This window comes from Salpingoeca rosetta (assembly GCF_000188695.1).
Source record: "Salpingoeca rosetta unplaced genomic scaffold supercont1.29, whole genome shotgun sequence".
Classification (NCBI taxonomy): domain Eukaryota; class Choanoflagellata; order Craspedida; family Salpingoecidae; genus Salpingoeca; species Salpingoeca rosetta.
This window is the reverse complement of record NW_004754905.1, coordinates 625,083-642,582: the sequence shown is the minus strand read 5'-3', so window position 1 is coordinate 642,582 and position 17,500 is coordinate 625,083. Positions and strand designations below refer to the sequence as shown.

General features: G+C 55.3%; 5 protein-coding genes across 5 annotated transcripts in view; 2 read left to right on the top strand and 3 right to left on the bottom strand.

Moving 5' to 3' along the window:
• PTSG_09231 (TKL protein kinase) overlaps positions 1-2,938 on the top strand; it is a 5,270-nt gene extending 2,332 nt beyond the window's left edge. Inside the window, exons 2-4 of the mRNA XM_004989430.1 lie at positions 1-1,986; positions 2,154-2,584; positions 2,688-2,938. The exon at positions 1-1,986 is cut by the window's left edge and continues 1,340 nt beyond it. Coding sequence (XP_004989487.1) covers positions 1-1,986; positions 2,154-2,584; positions 2,688-2,788 — 2,518 coding nt within the window. The 3' untranslated portion in view covers positions 2,789-2,938. The remainder of the gene's footprint in view (positions 1,987-2,153; positions 2,585-2,687) is intronic.
• Positions 2,939-3,118: 180 nt separating this feature from the next.
• On the bottom strand, positions 3,119-8,015 carry PTSG_09230 (serine/threonine protein kinase). Its single transcript, XM_004989429.1, has 4 exons — positions 7,841-8,015; positions 4,128-7,546; positions 3,523-3,938; positions 3,119-3,261 (listed from the first exon to the last, which is right to left on the bottom strand). Exons 1-4 carry the CDS (start codon positions 7,994-7,996, stop codon positions 3,131-3,133), a joined length of 4,122 nt encoding a protein of 1,373 aa, XP_004989486.1. The 5' UTR covers positions 7,997-8,015; the 3' UTR covers positions 3,119-3,130.
• A 226-nt stretch (positions 8,016-8,241) lies between these two features.
• PTSG_09229 (uncharacterized protein) lies at positions 8,242-9,737 on the top strand. The gene is made up of 5 exons (XM_004989428.1): positions 8,242-8,348; positions 8,509-8,625; positions 8,795-8,939; positions 9,252-9,304; positions 9,468-9,737. The coding sequence occupies exons 1-5, from the start codon at positions 8,268-8,270 to the stop codon at positions 9,537-9,539; spliced, it is 468 nt and encodes a 155-aa protein (XP_004989485.1). The 5' UTR covers positions 8,242-8,267; the 3' UTR covers positions 9,540-9,737.
• On the bottom strand, positions 9,591-15,466 carry PTSG_09228 (heat shock protein 90). The gene is made up of 17 exons (XM_004989427.1): positions 15,046-15,466; positions 14,571-14,733; positions 14,332-14,413; positions 14,118-14,181; positions 13,683-13,851; positions 13,402-13,448; positions 13,168-13,224; positions 12,834-13,007; positions 12,397-12,511; positions 12,073-12,116; positions 11,627-11,941; positions 11,292-11,330; positions 10,926-10,994; positions 10,664-10,728; positions 10,339-10,449; positions 10,078-10,173; positions 9,591-9,856 (listed from the first exon to the last, which is right to left on the bottom strand). The coding sequence occupies exons 1-17, from the start codon at positions 15,421-15,423 to the stop codon at positions 9,772-9,774; spliced, it is 2,073 nt and encodes a 690-aa protein (XP_004989484.1). The 5' UTR covers positions 15,424-15,466; the 3' UTR covers positions 9,591-9,771.
• A 1,518-nt stretch (positions 15,467-16,984) lies between these two features.
• Positions 16,985-17,500, bottom strand: part of PTSG_12851 (uncharacterized protein) — a gene marked incomplete at both ends in the record, with an annotated part of 2,602 nt that continues 2,086 nt past the window's right edge. Inside the window, one exon of the mRNA XM_004989426.1 lies at positions 16,985-17,416. Within this exon, the coding sequence (XP_004989483.1) occupies positions 16,985-17,416 (432 nt within the window). The remainder of the gene's footprint in view (positions 17,417-17,500) is intronic.

Below are 17,500 nucleotides of genomic sequence, written 5' to 3'. Positions count from 1 at the left end.
GCACGACAACATGCTGACGTCGCTGCCGCCCGCCCTCTTCCGTGGCTTGTCCACCCTGTCCATCCTGTTTCTCAGCAACAACCGCATCACCTCGCTGCCCGAAGGCCTGTTTGACGCGTGCACGAACCTGAACACGCTCTTCATCAGCCGCAACCGCATCACGGCGCTGCCACCGCGGCTGTTCGCACGCACGCGCAACTTGTTGCAGGTTCACCTCGACAACAATGCCATCCAGTCTGTCGACAACCTCTTCTTCACCAACAGGCTGCAGTTTCTTGACCTGGAGGCGAACATGCTCACGCGGGTGAACCTCAACGCCACCTTGCCCGTTCTCATCCAGATGGCCATCAGCAACAACCCCATGCAGCGCTTGCCGGCTTTGATCGACCCTGATTCGCTGCCGCTACTGCAAGAGCTGCGTATGCAGGGCCACCGCATGCCGCACATTGACCTTGCCCTGCTGCTCAGCTTCCCCTCCCTGCGCGTGCTGGAGATTGACGCGGCCCCTGGCATCAACAGCAAGGCGGTGGTGAGCAGAGACACGCCGACAGCACCGCCACGCCTGCATACGTTCAGCGCAACACATGTCGACCTTGCGGGTGCCATTCCGAATATGCCACCGCTTCAGCTGGATGTGCTCGGCGTTGGCTGGCCAGGTGCAACAGAGACATCACTGCCCAGGGCGTGGGTGTGTGACGTGCTGGCGGATGCTGTGGTGTTGCTGCGCATCACGGCAACCCAGTTTACGATGCTGGACACGTGCGCGAACAAGACCTTCCACACGGTGCTCATCCAAGACAACCCAAATCTGATGTCCGTCACGATGTCCACGGCTGTGGTGGAGCTCAACGCATCCGACTGCACGCATCTGGCGCACATTGACGCGCCATCGATTGACGTCTTGGACATCAGTCGCACGCGCGTGGAGCCTCGTGCGTCCCTGTGCAGGCGGTGGGGGCGGCGTGTTGTGTTTGCGCGCGACATGGACGAGCAGCACGTGGACCCGCAGCATGCTGCCGCGGCACTCGGCGCGTGCTTGCTCACGTCGGATGTGGTGGATCTCTCGGGCAACACCTGGCTCGACAACCCTGGGGAGGTGAACTTGGCGATTGGAGAGGAGGTTGCGCTGTCTGAGGAGCTGTTTCTGACCACCAACCTCGTCACCTTGGAGAACAGGCCAGTGCCACCCATCTTGCAGCTGCAGGGGACGCCAATTTCCTGTGCGATACAGATCACCAACATGGACCTGCGTGTGTCGGGGGGTCACAACGCCGTCACGAATCGCATCGTGTACGCGTTCCACTGCACCTGTGCGCGCGGGTACAAGGCCACCTCGCGTGGGCGGTGTGAGCTCAACAAGCCAGACATTGCCGGTATTGCTGCTGGCTCTGTGATTGGCGGCCTTGCCCTTGGCCTGCTCATGGCGTGGGTGTCACGCCGCTACCGTGGGCTCACCAAGCGTATCGACCTACAGGAGCAGCTGTTGGTGGAACGAGACGAGGAGGTGATGGCGCTGAAGAAGGCATGGGAAATTGAGTACGATGAGCTGAGGCTTGTTGAGCGGGTGGCTGCGGGTGCGTTTGGCGTGGTGTTCAAGGCAGAGTGGGACACAGTCACAGTGGCGGTGAAGGTGTTGCAGCAAGCCGTCATGGCATTTGACGAGAGCACGGTGCTTGAGTTTGAGAAGGAGGTGGAGTTTTTGCAGCGAACACGGCACCCGAATGTAGTGCGGTTCTTTGGCGCGGGCACCGATCCCAACGGCAGCCCGTTCCTGGTGCTGGAGTATGTTGCTCTGGGGTCACTCAAAGATCTGTTGGGGAAGGACTTGGAGGGGGTGTTGATGGAAGTGAGGAGCAGGAAGGTCGAGGAAAGCAGCAACGGCGGTGTCGGTGATGATGTGAATAGTGTGTGGGACTTGAAGCTGCGACTGCTGCGCGATGTTGCCAGTGGCATGGCCTTCATCCACAGCCTCGACCAGATGCACCGGTGAGTATGTGTGTGTCTGTATCTGCTTGTGTGTGTGTGTGTGCGTGTGTGTGTGTGTGTGTGTGTGTGTGTGTGTGTGTAAGTTTGTGTGTTTTTGCATGCAGGCACGTGCTTGTTGCTCATTGCCCATCCAAGCCTCACCCCCCTCATCAACACCACCTCAACAGAGACCTGAAGAGCGGAAACGTGCTGGTGTCATCATCGCTGCGCGCCAAGATTACGGATTTCGGATCCATTCGCCAGTGCTTTACGCGTGGAGGCAGAGCCCACAGCAGCGGCCACACTCGCCTGTCGTCCAGCCAAGCTGACGATAATCCGCAATACAGCCAGCGCACTGGACTGCAGACGATGACGAGCGTGACGCTGACGGCTGGCGTGGGCACGCCGCTATACATGGCACCAGAGGCATTGACGGGCGACAAGTACAGCTTTGAAGCCGACATCTTCAGCTTTGGCGTGCTGATGTGGGAGGTGGCGACGCAGCGACCACCGGATCTGATTGAGCAGGAGAAGGGGAGCGACTTCAGGGGACCACTGCTTCCTGCAATCACAGAGCTCTTGATGGAGGGCAAGCGGCTCAAGTTCGACGAAACGGGTGGTGAGTTTGTGAATGTAGGGGTGTGTGTGTGTGTGTGTGTGTGTGTGGATTGGTTACTGACGCATCTTTTCTCCCCACTCACCCCCCTCCCCTATCCCTACAGCCTTCCCCGAGTGGTTCCAGTCGCTGACGTACAAGTGCATGGCGCAGAACCCGCGTGAGCGCCCGTCGTTTGGAGAACTCAAGGACCACCACTTTGCTTAGGCCATGCTTGCTTGCACCGATTGCATTTACAGTAGATTGTTGTCCGTTCGTAGCTTTGGTGTCGCTCGTTCCATTGTTGGAAGTTTTATGATTTGGCACCCCAGTTGTTACTAGTCTCAAGCAAAGTGAATAAACGACGACGGAACCAAAGCAATAGAGTCACACTGGAAGGGACATGTAAGCCATCGTAACGAACGCACTACTACCTATTTGGTCAGCACATAACAACAACAAAATAACTGCTATGGGTCAATCTCAGCTACGTAACGACGCGGAAGCACACACATGCAACGTGGTGCCGTTCATGCTCACAGCGCACGCACACCATCAAGCCATCGCAAGTCATACGGCCTGCTGTTCCGCCAGGCGTTTGTTTTTGAGCTCTTCGAAGCTTGGACGGTGGGCTGGGTTGTCTGCCATGCACGTGTACGCCAGCTCTTTGTACCACTCGGCAACAGCGAGCGGCTGGCCGTCTGTTTGAAACAATAGAGAAGAGGACGAGTGAGGGAGATGAGTGGCAAGATGCTGCAGTAATGGGGTGTGGGAAACGAAGCAAAACGCATTTCGCGTGCGTGTGCTTGTTTAGATAGACGCACAAACAGACACACGTACACACACACAGCCACACACACACACACACACACACACACACACACACACACACACACACACACACACACACACACACAGCCCCCCCCCCCCCCACACACACACACACACAACGTTCCACTGACCAAAGTCCTCGAAGCGGAGGCGCTTGCCCTCCTGCAGCAGCGTCGTCTGCATGGGCCGTGGTGGCCCGCGGTACTTGGGCTTCTCCTGTGCAATCAGGTCTGGCTCCCGCTGCGTCGCCACCTCCCACATGAGCACGCCAAAGCTGAACACGTCCGCCTTGGCGTTGTACGTCTTGGTCAGCAGCGCTTCTGGCGCCATGTACATGGGCGTGCCAACACCCATCGTCATGTCACCGCGCCCACCATCACCAAACGACGTCGTTGCAGTGCCATCGCCTCTGTTGCCATCCTCCACGTCACCATCATCATCATCGTTGCCGTCCGTTCCTCGCTCGAGACACTCGCGAATGGATCCAAAGTCCGTGATCTTCGCCCGCAGCCGCGAGGACACCAGCACGTTGCCGCTCTTCAGATCGCTGTGTGTATGTGTGTGTGTGTGTGTGTGTGTGTGTGTGTGTGTGTGTGTGTGTGTGTGTGTGTGTGTGTGTGTGGTGAGAACAATCGGTGAGGGTAGGATCGCGCAGTGAGCAAGAAGCACGTGCCCGCACACAAACACACAAGCACACACACAAGCACAAAAGCATACACACACATATCCCACTCACCGGTGCATCTGGTCGAGGCTGTGGATGAATGCCATGCCGTTGGCAACGTCACGAAGCAGCTGCAGCTTCAAGTCCCACACACTCATCATCTCATCAAGTTCCAAGCTGGTGCGGTGGCTCTCAAGCGATGTGCTCACGAGGGTCAATTCTTCGTGCACATCTGCCCCCAGTAACTTGTTCTTCTCGCCATCGCCATCGTCATCATCATCATCATCGCCGGCTTCGAGCACCTGAGCCCGCACCTCATGCAGCACCGCGTCCATGTCTCGCTCCAACAGGTCCTTGAGCGACCCCATTGCCACAAACTCCAGCACCAGGAATGGGCTGCCATTCGTGTTCACGCCAGCACCAAAGAACCGCACCACGTTCGGGTGCCGTGTCCGTTGCAGGAACTCCACCTCGTTACCGATATCATTGGCGGTTTCTCGATCATCGACAGACAGCGTGCGCTGCAGCACCTTCACCGCCACCGTCACCGTGTCCCACTCGGCCTTAAACACCACGCCATAAGCACCCGCAGCAACACGCTTGATCATCCTCAGCTCATCGTACTCAATCACCCACGCCCGCTTCAGCGCCTGCACCTCCTCCCTCTCTCGGTTCAACAGCTGCTGGTGCAGGCTGTCGCTCTTGTGGGAGCGCCAGTAGCGGCGGTAGAGCCAGACCAGCAACGGGATCGAAAGTGCAAGGACAGCGAATACGGAGCCCGCCACGATGGCTGCCAAGGGCACGACATCCTCAACACATTCGCCATTGCCGCTCAGGTGGTGACCCTGTGCACAGACGCAGCGGAAGGAAAACACAATCTCTGTGGTCAACACGGATGTATCGGTGCGGGGGCGCAAGTCCTGGTTGGACAGGTGGAGTGCGCAGTCGATGGGCGCATCGGTCAGCTGGAGAATGGGAGGAACACGCCGGTTTGGAATGGCAACAAGATCGGCTGTCCAGAACTCTTCGTCGGACATGACAACTCTTCTCTCCGCCACGCGGTTGATCTCTGCTGGATTGTTAAGCCAGGTGTTGCCCGAGAGATCCAGCACATCCACTTGGTCGATGCAGTTTGTGAGCGCTCCAACCGTACGGATGGAGTTGAAGGCCTTCTCATCCAACTTTCGGGCGAAGAGGACCCGTCGTCCCCACCGTGTGCACAGCGCGCCCGTTGGCGGGAATTTGGTGTTGCTGATGTCGAGGATGTCGATTGGAGGCGCGTCGATGGAAGTGAGCTGGGTGCAACCTGACACGTTGAGTTCACGCAGAGGGTTGTGGACGGTGACAGAGCGTAGGTGCCTGTTGTCGTTGAGAAGTAGTGACTCGAAAGTCTTGTCAGGGCACAGCTCAATGGCTCGGTAGTCTGTGTTGGCGATGCGCAGCTCACGCACACTGTTCTTCAGCATTCTGCACACCTCAGTGATTGGAAGCGTGCGGTTCATGGCGCCCGGCCAGCCCACGTGCAGCACATTGAGACTTAGCGGTGGATGCTGCTTGAATGATGGGACCGCAGCACTGACGTCCACATTCTCCAGACTCAGGGTTGACAACCGCGTAATGCTGGTGATGTTCGTGTCTGTCAAAACCGCCCTGGAATTCGCTTGTAGGAGAGCGTCAAGCTCGAGCACCTCGAGGCTGGGCAGACGGAGCACTGGGGCCAAGTCCATGTGTTTGATTCCGTGGTTTTGGAGCCGGAGGGTTTCAAGGGAAGGCGTGAGCGTGACATCTGGCAGCTCCTGCATCGGGTTGTCGTCAAGGCCGAGAAGGGTCAGGGAGGGCAGTGTTCTGGTGAGCTGTAGACGTGTAAGTTGGTTGTTCCCCACATCGAGAAACTGCAGGGATGACAATTTCGCTGATTCGAGGGCGGTGTCGATGGAGCGAAGGGCGTTGTTGGCAAGGTTGATCCGAAACAGGGCTGCGTTGTTCACGAATAGGTTGGCTGGGAGGGAAGCGAGGTCGTTGTCGTTGCAGAAGAACGTGCGGAGTTGCGGATTGAACTCAAGCAATTTGTCAGGCAAGGAAGTTAAATCATTCCTAAGAATGCCAAGCCACGTCAACGTCGTCAAGTCCTTGAACACGCCTGGTGGCAGTGATGTCAGTCGGTTGTCGAAAATCTGCAGATGCTCCAACGATGACAGGCCAGAGAAGACTGTCTCATCGAGGGACGTGATGAAGTTAATTGCCAAGTCAAGGCGAACAAGACGGGTGGTGTTGCGGAACAGTGTGGCTGGTAATTGGGTGAGAAGCGTGCGCTCGAGGGTGAGCCGCTCCAGCATGGTCAGCTGCGCGAATACATCGGCGTCGAGTTTCGTGATTGGATTTTGCTGCAGTTGCAACGTGGTAAGGCTCGTGAGACGATGGAACAAGCCGGAAGGGATGGCGCTCATGTCGTTAATGGCAAGGATCAGCCTATTCAGGGCAGTGAGGTCATCAAACGCTCGCGACTCGATCTCGGAAAGGATGTTCTCACTGAAGAACAGCTGTTGCAGCAATGTCAGCCCGTTGAAAGTGTCATCGTTGATGCAACGAATTCGGTTTCCGTGCAAGTTGAGGATGCTCAGCGATGTCATGTTCGAAACGTCTGGAACGGATGTGAGGGAATTGTTGATTGCGCGAAAGGCAGTGAGTCTTGCCGTGTGGTGGAAGTCATCGGCGCCTATTGCCCGAAGCAGCACGCTGTCACTAACCGTGATAGTAAGAGTGCGTGTCATCGGGTTGAGCGTGCTCAACTGAAGAGTGGGAAACTGTACGCCTTGCAAATTCACTGCCGTGCACGAGGCCCACACGCCGTTATTCACAATCCACCGCAACGGCGCTTCTTCGACGTGCCCGTTCACGGTCAGCTCATTCACGGAGTCAGAAATACCCCTCAGACCGCTTGCATCCGTGCTGTCGTCCACGTGATCATCCTCGCGCAGAGTGATGGTGAGCCGGCGGCTGCTATCCGCACCAGGGCACGTGCCATTGACCACGCTCGCCAGCGTGCATTGCCCAGCCTGTACGACAGGGTCGCCGTTCCGCCGCACTCGCCTCTGCTGCTGTTGTTGCTGGTGCTGCAGGGATAAGTTGCCTGTCGCGTTGCGGATAGCGGTCACCCTCTCTTCCAAAGGCGTGAATGCTGATGGTGTCGATGGCACTGGTGGTATCGTCTCGTGTTGCTCTGTGCCAGTCCTTGCAGGCAAGCTCTCATCAGTCTGCTTGTCCGTCTTCTCGTCCTCTTGATCGCCACATCCAAACGCAGCCATCATGCGGTGAATCGGAGACAGGTCAACAAGCAAAGGCAGAGGCAGCCGTGCGTCTTTGTGCGTCGTTGTGTTTGCAGGCGTGCTGTCGTCCGTGTTGCGCGCAGTGTGCTTGGGGTAAAATGGCACATCGTGCAGCCTCAGCACATGCACCATGCTCTCCAGTGTCCCGTGCACGTCCAAACACAGCTGTGCAAAGTGTGATGTGATGTGTTGCATGCATGTGAGACGAACGCGAGCGTATGCGAGTGTGTGCCTGTGTGCGTGTGTGTGCGCAAGTGAGGAGCAAACAACAAGGCGATCGACTAAGCACCCCTTCGATTGCACCGTCGCATGCCACAACGACAAGTATGTAACCACACACACACGCACACACGCGCACACACACATACACAAACAGACACCTACACACACACACATGCACCTACACACGCACACACGCACACACACAAACACATACACAAAAAAAAAAGAGAGACATACCTGGTCGCCTTGTGGCCTCAGTGGCCTCAGAGGTATGGCCGGATGTACAGTTTCGGACGTCGTCGAGCTTGCATGCACGTTGATGCTCTTCTTTGTGCTGGCGACGACAAGCATCACCAGCACCAGCACAACAAGAACAGGAGTTGCCACCGCCATTGTGAGCAGGTCTCGGAGTGGACGGCAGCGGAAGCACCAGCAGAACAGACAGGCTGAGAAAGACAGCCTTCTCAGCTCCTCTCTCTGTCGAAGCGTGGGAGCAGAGAAGTTTTGCTCTTGAAATCAAACCAGCAAGACCGGAGGGAGGCTCGGAGGGAAGCAGGCCTAGTGCATGCAAGCCTGCAAGCAGCAGAGCGCAGCGGATCGATCGCTCGTGTGCGTTCTTCACCAAAACGCACACAGATGCCAGCCTCAGCATTAGGAAAAGTGAATGAAGATATTCACCATTACTCCAAAATCACAACAACAACAACGAACGATGTCTGCGATTGAGCTGTTGGACGAAGAGCAGGTGGGTGGATGGCACGGGTGGTGGATGAGTCTATGAGTGGACGCCTTGGTGTGGTGTGAGTGGACGTGGTGTGAGGTACATGGAGCTTTCCGTCTGCTTGCTTGTTGTATGGTTGCCTCATTGTCAACGCACCTCACGTCACCTGATGTGCCCACATTAGATTTCGCTGGCACGTGAGTGCTTCAGCATCTACGCGCCAACTGGCAAACTGCACAAGGACCAGTTGTTGACGGTGCTTCTCTCTCTCAACGCAAATCCCACCCCACAAGAAGTCGAGGTACGACTGTGCGTGTGTGTGTGTGTGTGTGTGTGTGTACGTGCCAATGTGTGTATGTGTGTGTGTGCCGATGTGTGTCTGTGTGTGTGTGTGCCAATGAGTGCGTGTGTGTATGATGCATGTGACCATCTGCCGCCCTCCTGACCTTGCTGTTCATCACGCTCAACAGGAGCTGTCTCAAGGGGCTGAGGAGTTGTCATTGCCACAGTTCTTGGAGGTGTTGGCCAAGTGCCCTGGTCCATTCCAGGCTCGTGAGGACATCTTGGACGCGTTCCGCGCCCATGACAAAGCAAACACTGGCACCATTTCACATGGTACGAAAGCGTGTTTGTGTGTCTGTGTGTGTTTGTGTGTTTGTGTGTTTGTGTGTGTGTGTGTGTTTGTGTGTGTGTGTGTGTGTGTGTGTGTGTGTGTGCGCACGCGCGTGCGTGTGTGTGTGTGTGTCTGTGTGTGTTTGTGTGTTTGTGTGTGTGTGTGTGTCTGTGTCTGTGTGTGTTTGTGTGTTTGTGTGTGTGTGTGTGTGTGTGTGTGTGTGTGTGTGTGTGTGTGTGTTTGTCTGACAACACCGCTGACTCACCTCCTCCCCAATTCAACGCCACATCACTACCCTGCCATTCCTCTCATAGCTGATCTGAAGTACATCCTGAGTAACCTCGGAGACGGCCTTACACCTCAGGAGGTACGAAGCACAGGCGCGTGTGTGTGTGTGTGTTTGGGTGCGGAAGAGCACATTGGAGAGGAGTGCGTGTTCCCGTTTGCGCTGCCACCTTCACACCATTCCACCCTCCTTCGTTGCTGTACCTCACATACCAACGCCGATTACATGGTTGTGCACTCTCTAGATCTCCGACATGTTGGCCGGAGAAGCGGATCCTCTCGATTACGAGGACTTTGTGGACAAAGTGCTGGCATGAAGGCGTGGCTGAGCATTGTCTCGTCGCGCGCACATGTGTGTCTCTGTGTTTGTTTGTTTGTTTGTTGTGGCCTCACAGCCTTTTTTTTTCCGTTCATAAAAGCCCCCTCGTTGCTGGTTGCTTGTTGTGTATGGCAATGCAACTCGAGGTGATGTGTTGACAAAAGCAAACAAGCATCAACGATGATGTGCGACGGTGCCTGCAAAACGGTGGTTTCACTGCGCGCACAACATCATTTTGTTGTTGTTGTTGCTGTGCTGTCTGGGCTGCGGTTGAGGGCCAGGACGCAGAGCTCGTTCAGGCGATCCATCATCGACCTGAAAGGAGGGGAGGGGGAGGAGGTGAAGTGTTGACAGGACGCGGCGTGAGCTTGAGAGAGACAAGGCGAGGAAAGTGAACAGACCACAGGTCGACAACACACACACACACACACACACACACACACACACACACACACACACACACACACACACACACACACACAACACACGCACGCACGCAACACAACAAAACAAACACATCATATGCGGCTGCTCACCGTGGTTCCTCCATGAGGCCGGCGGCGATGAGGGCGTTGTCGAAGACCTGTGCTGCAACGACGCGACCACGCGCCTTATCGTCATCACTGCCCAACCTGCACGGAAGCACGGATGGTCAAGTATGCGATGAGGTGACCTGATGTGACTTTTTGTGTCAAGTCGCAATGTAACCACAACTGACCGCCCACCAACCACCGACATCAACATCAGCACAAGCCCACGAGCATCAGCAACCACCGCCACAGCTACAGTCACCCCACCGTGCCGCGTTGATGCCCTGGATGATGGGGTGCGTCGGGTTGATCTCGAGTGTTTGCGGTGGAAGCGGAAGCGTGCCGTCGTCCTGCTCCTGGCTCATCATCCGCATCAGCCTGGTGTTGTGGTCGTGGCCGCAGTGGCCGTGGTGGTGAAGGTTGTGAGGGTGATGGAAAGGAGAATGGAGAACGAAAGGCAAGAGAAGGAATGTGAAGGTTGGTGGGCATGTGCGCGAGCAGGAAAACGAGCATCACAACACCATATCCCACAGCACGTGCACAGCATTTGAATGCCCCTACACCCGTGCATCCACGCACGACAGGACCGCACCTGCGGCGGCCCGCGCTCTCGTGGTCGACGACGATGGCTGGCGACGACGTGAGGCGCGTGGAGATCTGGTGCACAGACAACGCAAACAAAGGGCAATGTATGTGTATGTGTGCAAGTGTGTGATGCTGTTAAGAGACGTGCACAAACACGGTCAACCGCAGCGCAGTCGCACTCGCGTCTCGCAACAATGCAGCCTTGCGTCCGCCTACAGCAATACCACACGAGTCCCGCCCCACCGTCAACGCATGCGCCCGTAAAATACCTTGAGCTCGGCCAGCTTGTCCTTGGAGAGCGCAGACTCGAAGAACGCCTTCAAGCCAACAACTTCATCCTGCCAGGAGCGCCAATGGCGCGGCAACAGAACAGCAGTCCGGATTAGTGTGCGTAAGTGAGAGAATGTGTGCGTGCACGTGCGTGTGTGTGTGTGTGTGAGTGAGTGAGTGAGAATGTGTATGGAAGTAAGAGAGAGAGTGTGTGTGAGTGTGTGAGTGTGTGAGTGTGTGTGTGTAAGTGAGTGGGTGAGAGAGAGTGTGTGTGTGTGTGACAGACGAGGCCAGAACACAAGACCCAAGCATGTGCCACAGTGGCATCAACGGAATATTCCTGGCACTTGTCGTGCAAAGCATACCTCGGAGAGCGCAGTCTTTTCGTCCGACTCGTTGGACACCTGTGAGGTTCAAGAACAGGGTGCAGAGTGGGTGCCCAAACAATAGCACGAGTTTTGAGACGAAGGTGTGTATTACGAACAATGAAGAAACAAACCCCAACTACGTGCATCCCAGCACATTAAGCACGAAACACAAACACGCACGCACAGACACGCACATACACGCACACACACACCGACACGCACACACACCGACACGCACACACACACACACACACACACACACACACACACACACACACACACACACACACACACAGAGCAATTGCACGTGTACAGGGTAGTGGGTGGTTTACCTTTGACGACTCGATGGAAACGAGCTTGTGGCCATCAAGCTCCATCAAATGTTCGACAACAAACACGTCCAGCGGGTGGTTCATGATCAGCACCTCCTTGTTGTTCGCCAGCATCGTCTCCATGTACGGCGATGCGAGCGCTGCCGCACGGTTCGGTGCCAGCACGTAGTACACGGGGTCCTTCTCCGCCTCCTGTTTCTTCGTCTCGTCGCCATCGGTGGCAGAGGACTGGCGCTCAATGTATTCCGGGATGGTCGTCATCTCGCTCTCATCCTGCGTGGAACTTTGCAGCAGCAGCAGCTTCGCAATCGCAGCCTGTGTGATGTGTGTGTGATGTGTGATGTGTGATGTCGTGAGCACCGACATCGAGGCGTTCAAGACACTCGCAAAGCAAATAACAGGCATCGCCTATCCGTTGTCCAAGGTCGGCTGTCAGTCAGCCGCACCTTGTTGCGGTCATCCGTGCACACGCCCTCACGCAGGAACGACGCTGGCCATTGTGATAACGTGCAAATGAGCACAATGACAGCACCAATGAGGACAGTGAGGTGGGGCTTCGAAACAACAACACGGACAGCAAAGGGCACAGCATTCACGCATGTGCTTGCTCGTACAAGTGTAACTTGTTTCAGTTCTCACATTTGCACACATACACTCACTCACTCACTCCCTCACCCACACGCACACACACACACACACACACACACATGCACACGCACAGACACACACACACACACACGCATACGCAGCTGGCGTCTCCAGCGACCGACCGTATTCTGTGGCGAAAGTGGTGTAAGCGGCGCGGTCTGCGGTCTTCTGGCGCTCGAGATGCTTGATCACGCGGCCCGTGAGGATGTCGCCAATGCGCCGGATCAGCGCCGTGTCCTGCGAGCGAGGGGGGGGGGGGTCAGGTAGCAAGGACGGTTGTCGTCGCCATAAGTGTGGTCATAGTGTCATAGTGAGTGAATGAGTGAGTGAGTGAGTGAGTGAGTGAGTGAGTGAGTGAGTGAGTGAGTGAGTGAGTGAGTGAGTGAGTGAGTGAGTGAGTGTGTGTGTGTGTGAGTGAGTGTGTGAGTGAGTGAGGAGAGGAGAGAAATGAGACAAAACCCATGACGTCAACGTCCACATCCCACACCCAACCCCAACACACGCAAACACACATGCACAAATAACAGATGCCTTGGCACCACCCCCAACACGTTCAGACCTGGAGCATCTCGCGGGAGAGGTTGAGTGGGATGTCTTCGCTGTCAACAACACCGCGCAGAAAGCGCAGCCACGACGGAAAGAGGTTCTCCATCTTGCTCTTGATGAGCACTTTGCGGCAGTAAAGCGACACGCCGGGATCCATGCGGCCCATCCCGTACTTCTCAAGCTGCATCTGTACGTACCAACGACGAAGGCGATGGTGATGATGGTGGCGGTGAGGTGGCAGGAAAGGAAGAGTTGCAGGATGGGCTGATGAGGAAGAAGGAGCAGAAGGGACGCAGAAGGAGAAGGAGGTGAAGAAGACAGCATGCTTGGCACGCGTTATGACGCACCGTTGGCACGTAAAGAAGACTGCGGATCATCAGTGGCGCATCGGTGCTGTACTGGATCTGTGGACGCACACGCACGCACAACGAGAGACAACCAAGACAATCCTCACATATGTAAGGGAGGGAATCCACCATCGGTGATGACAGCAGCATTGGCTATGTGCGCACGCGGCCGAACAAAAAGCACTCTGATATGGAGAGTACGCCACACAACATTGTTGGCAATCCAATACATACCGTGTACATGGGCTTGTCGAAGGAGTTGCTCACAAACTTGTAGAAGGCTGTGCGTGGAAGAAAGAGGAGAACAAATTTGTGAAATGTGTGTGTGTGTGTATGTGTGAGTGGGTGTGGGTGTGGGTGGGTGTGCACCTAGACCGAGCGGGCAAACACACACGTACGCATACACACACACACACACACGTACGCATACACACACACACACACACACACAACATGGACAGACGGCAGAGGTGGCGCTGGCAGAGCACTGTGCAGGGCTGAAAGCTGCGACGTACACTCGTGCTGCTCTTGGGTGATGTCTGATGGGTTGAGTGTCCACAGGGGCTCGACGGTGTTGATGCGGGACCCGTTGACGGTGATGGGGAAACCAACAAAGTTGCTGTACTTGGTGATAATCTCCTGCACACGGTCGCCCTTGGCAAACTCCGTTGCGTCATCACGCAGCTGTGTGTGTGTGTGTGTGTGTGTTTGCGTGCATATGTGTGTGTGTATGTGTGCGTATGCGTGTGCGTGTGTTTGAGGCTGAAGCACGAAAGAAGCACAATACATACACACATGCCAACCAAGAAACTCCCCCACCATTCGTTCTGAGAAATGACATGAACGTAACCGACATCATATCAAAATGAACACATACACACACGAACACACTGAATACACACACATACACACGCACACACACACACACACATTCACACGCGCTCGGTTACCTTGATGACAATCTTTGTACCACGTCTGACATGCTTTGCGGGGGCAATGTCGTAACTTCCATGGCTACAGTGTATATGAAGAGGTTGGGGGTAAAACATGATAGCGGTGACTGTGAGCGGAACTACAAGTGTGCGTAGTAATAGTTGACGATGATCAAAGCTCCCTCGAAACACGCACACACACATACACACATACACACACACATGCACGTACCCAGTGGAGTGCCACATGTTGCCGTGAACCTCAGGCATGTACGATTTGGAGTAAACAGTAATGTCAGTGCCAACCATGAAGCCTGCACATCAATGCAGAGTGAATGCCGTTCGTACAACAAGGAGCAAGGCCGGTGCCAAAGGCAGGAGCAGCACCAGAAGAGCAACCACCCACATCCACACACACACACACACACACACACACACACACACACACACACACACACATCGCCTGCGTACCAGCGTAGAAGCCAACACCAAACTGGCCAATGATGTTGTCCCGCGCCTGTGCGTTGCCTGTTGCTGTTTCGCCCAGTTTCTCGATGAATGCCTTGGACCCTGAACGCGCAATTGTTCCAAGGTTCTCCACAAGCTCCTCCTCAGACATGCCAATGCCCGTATCCTGAGCCATGATTAGGTGGCAAAGAGTTGCCATTCAGGTGTAAGAGTGCACCAAGAACACAAATGGTGGAAACGCTGGGTTAAAGACACCACTGCAGCAGAAAGCAGATTGTTCAAGTATCACATTGGCAGGCCGGTTGACATAGAGGACAGACAGACAGACAGACAGACAGACAGACACACACACACACACACACACACACACAGACACACAGAACACACGCACGCACATAGAGAGACCTACACACAGAACACACAGATAAACAGAACATACATACACACACACACACACACACCAACCATACCACCACACCTCGATGGAGAAGGTGCCGGCTTCCTCGTCTGTGGTAATGGAGATTTGGAGGGGTTCGTCCGGCTGCTCAATGGACTCCCCAGTCGTTTGCAGGTACCTCAGCTTCTCCAGTGCATCTGCTGCGTTGCTGATGAGCTCACGCACAAACACCTCCCGCTCGCTGTACAGTGACTTGGCCACAATGTCCAGCAGCTTTGTTGTCTCTGCCTGAAAGGAGTGCGACTTGGTGTGGGCCGTGTCAACCTCCACCGACGCTGCGCTGGCACCTGTGCCATCTGTGGACATGCACCGGCTCACCGCGCGGCAGCCAGCCACAGCTGCTCGCGTGTACCCGACACGCCTTCCAGCACTAAGCAGGACACGTGTCACGTTCATCATCTCCGATTGGTGTGTACCCACAACAACACAGACTACATTTGGTAATGTCATACTTACAGTGCACTGGTCTATTTTTGGTCTATACTACACCAGAGTTGAGAGATGCTTCAGCTGGGCCGGTTGAACCGCACTCAACCCGGGACCAGAAGCAGGCTGGCCGCCGTTTCCTGCTCGTTGCCATACCGCTGGCTTTGTACGCGGGGTTGATGCCATCTTCGCGCTTGACCACAAAGTAACATCGTTTTGTTTGTCGCAGCATTTGTGTAGTTGCGATGTGTTGGCCTGTCCACACTCATGGTGATGGTGCTGGTGTAAGGGAGAACTTTGTATCGATGTGGTAAACGAGAGGAAAGGATGAATGAATCAGAGTCAACAGGTAACAGTGCACACGGAAAGGGGGCAAGCAGTGGTACAAACACGTTCAAGCAAAACTCTAGCAAGCTGGTTGAGCATGTTCTGACAGGTTGCAAACAAAACATGTTCTAACGGATTGCACTCTCCCCCTCGCTAGACGTAACATACCCCCCTCCAGCAATCATGTGCGCATGCGTGTGTATGGGTACGTTTTTGTAGAGTGTGTGTACATATGTGCGTGTGATAACGCTCGGCGCTATGTATCGCCTGGGTCAGACAGGTCGATGGCATGTTGTGCCGCGTAGTCTCGAAGAAGCTTTTGAGCTCCCTCACCAAGGAACGACTCTGCCGGCTCCCAGGTGTCATCGAGAGCACCATATGTTGAGAGTCAGTGAGTTTCTGTTTTGTGTTGAGTGCTTCCTAATTTGCCTTCTCATGTGGTTTTGTCTTGTTTGCCAACAACACCTGCTTTGTGGTTTTTCCGTTGGCAAACATTCCTTCCTCTCTGCTGGCATGTGTGCCAACTGCCTCTCCTTGTTGAAAGTTCATGGTGATGGTGCTGTTGTTGGAGACTTGTGTGTGTGTGTGTGTGTGTGTGTGTGTGTGTGTGCAGAGTGTGCTGTGTGTTGTGTGGGAGATTGTCTTGGCAAGAGGAAGTTGTGTGTGTTTACTTGAGTTGTGAAGCAAACAAGGATGTAGGATGAATGAACACTCCAACAGAAAGAAACAGAGCAGAAGACAAGAATTGTCGACAACGCAAAGTGGTGACGTGGCAGTGTTTGTTGAGAGTTGTGTGGTTATGTGGTGTGTTATGCAAGAGCATGTAACATCGAGCAACCACACAAGCTAAACACTGCACGTGCAACAGGTTGGAGGGAAATCACGTGAACATTCCAGAACACAAGAGAGGTGAAATGCAAAGTTGTGGTGTCGTGAAGAAGGGAGGTCAATGATGACTCAGCAGACAGGACTTGTGTGACGGGGCTGTGGTCGCATTGACCTACCTCTCTGTTGCGTTGATGTTCTGAAACGTGATGAGCATGTGGATGATGTCATGCATGTAGGAATGGCATGGGCAGATGTAGGTGAGATGTGAGTAAGGACGTGTGTTGTGGAACACGTTTAAGAAAATGGTTGGTGCCTGTGGTGCGCAGCCTGTTGTGGAAGGCTGGCCCGAGTGAAGGCGTGTCCTGTGGTGCGCGGCCGCTCAGAGGTCCTGACGCGGAGTCGAAGGACGTGGCGACCGGCCCGAATGAGGACGGGCCCGTGGCTGGCAACCTGGCAGAGGACGCTGGTCGAACAGCATCGTGCAGAACTGAGCCGTCTTGGGCCGAGGGAGGATCTTCGTGAGGAGATCTGCGATCATGTGCTCCGTGGCGAGGTAGCTCAGCACAATCCTCTTGGTGTCGACGCACTCGCGGATGTAGTGGTACTTGACGAGGATGTGCCGCATGCGCGAGGCGGCGTGTTCGGCAACGCGCTGCGCCGGCTGGTTGTCCGTGTGGACGAGCGTGGGCTCGCACAGGACGGCGCCGGTGAGCTCCTCCTGGAGTTGGCGAAGGAACATGAGTTCCTGTGCGGTGGCTGCGAGAGCCATGTACTCCGCGTCGGCGGAGGCTGTGGCCACAGTGGCCTGCAGCTTGGAGTTCCAGGACACGGGGCCCGTGGAACAGAAGACGACGAAGCCCGTGCGGGAACGTCGCGTGTCAACGTCGGAGGCGAA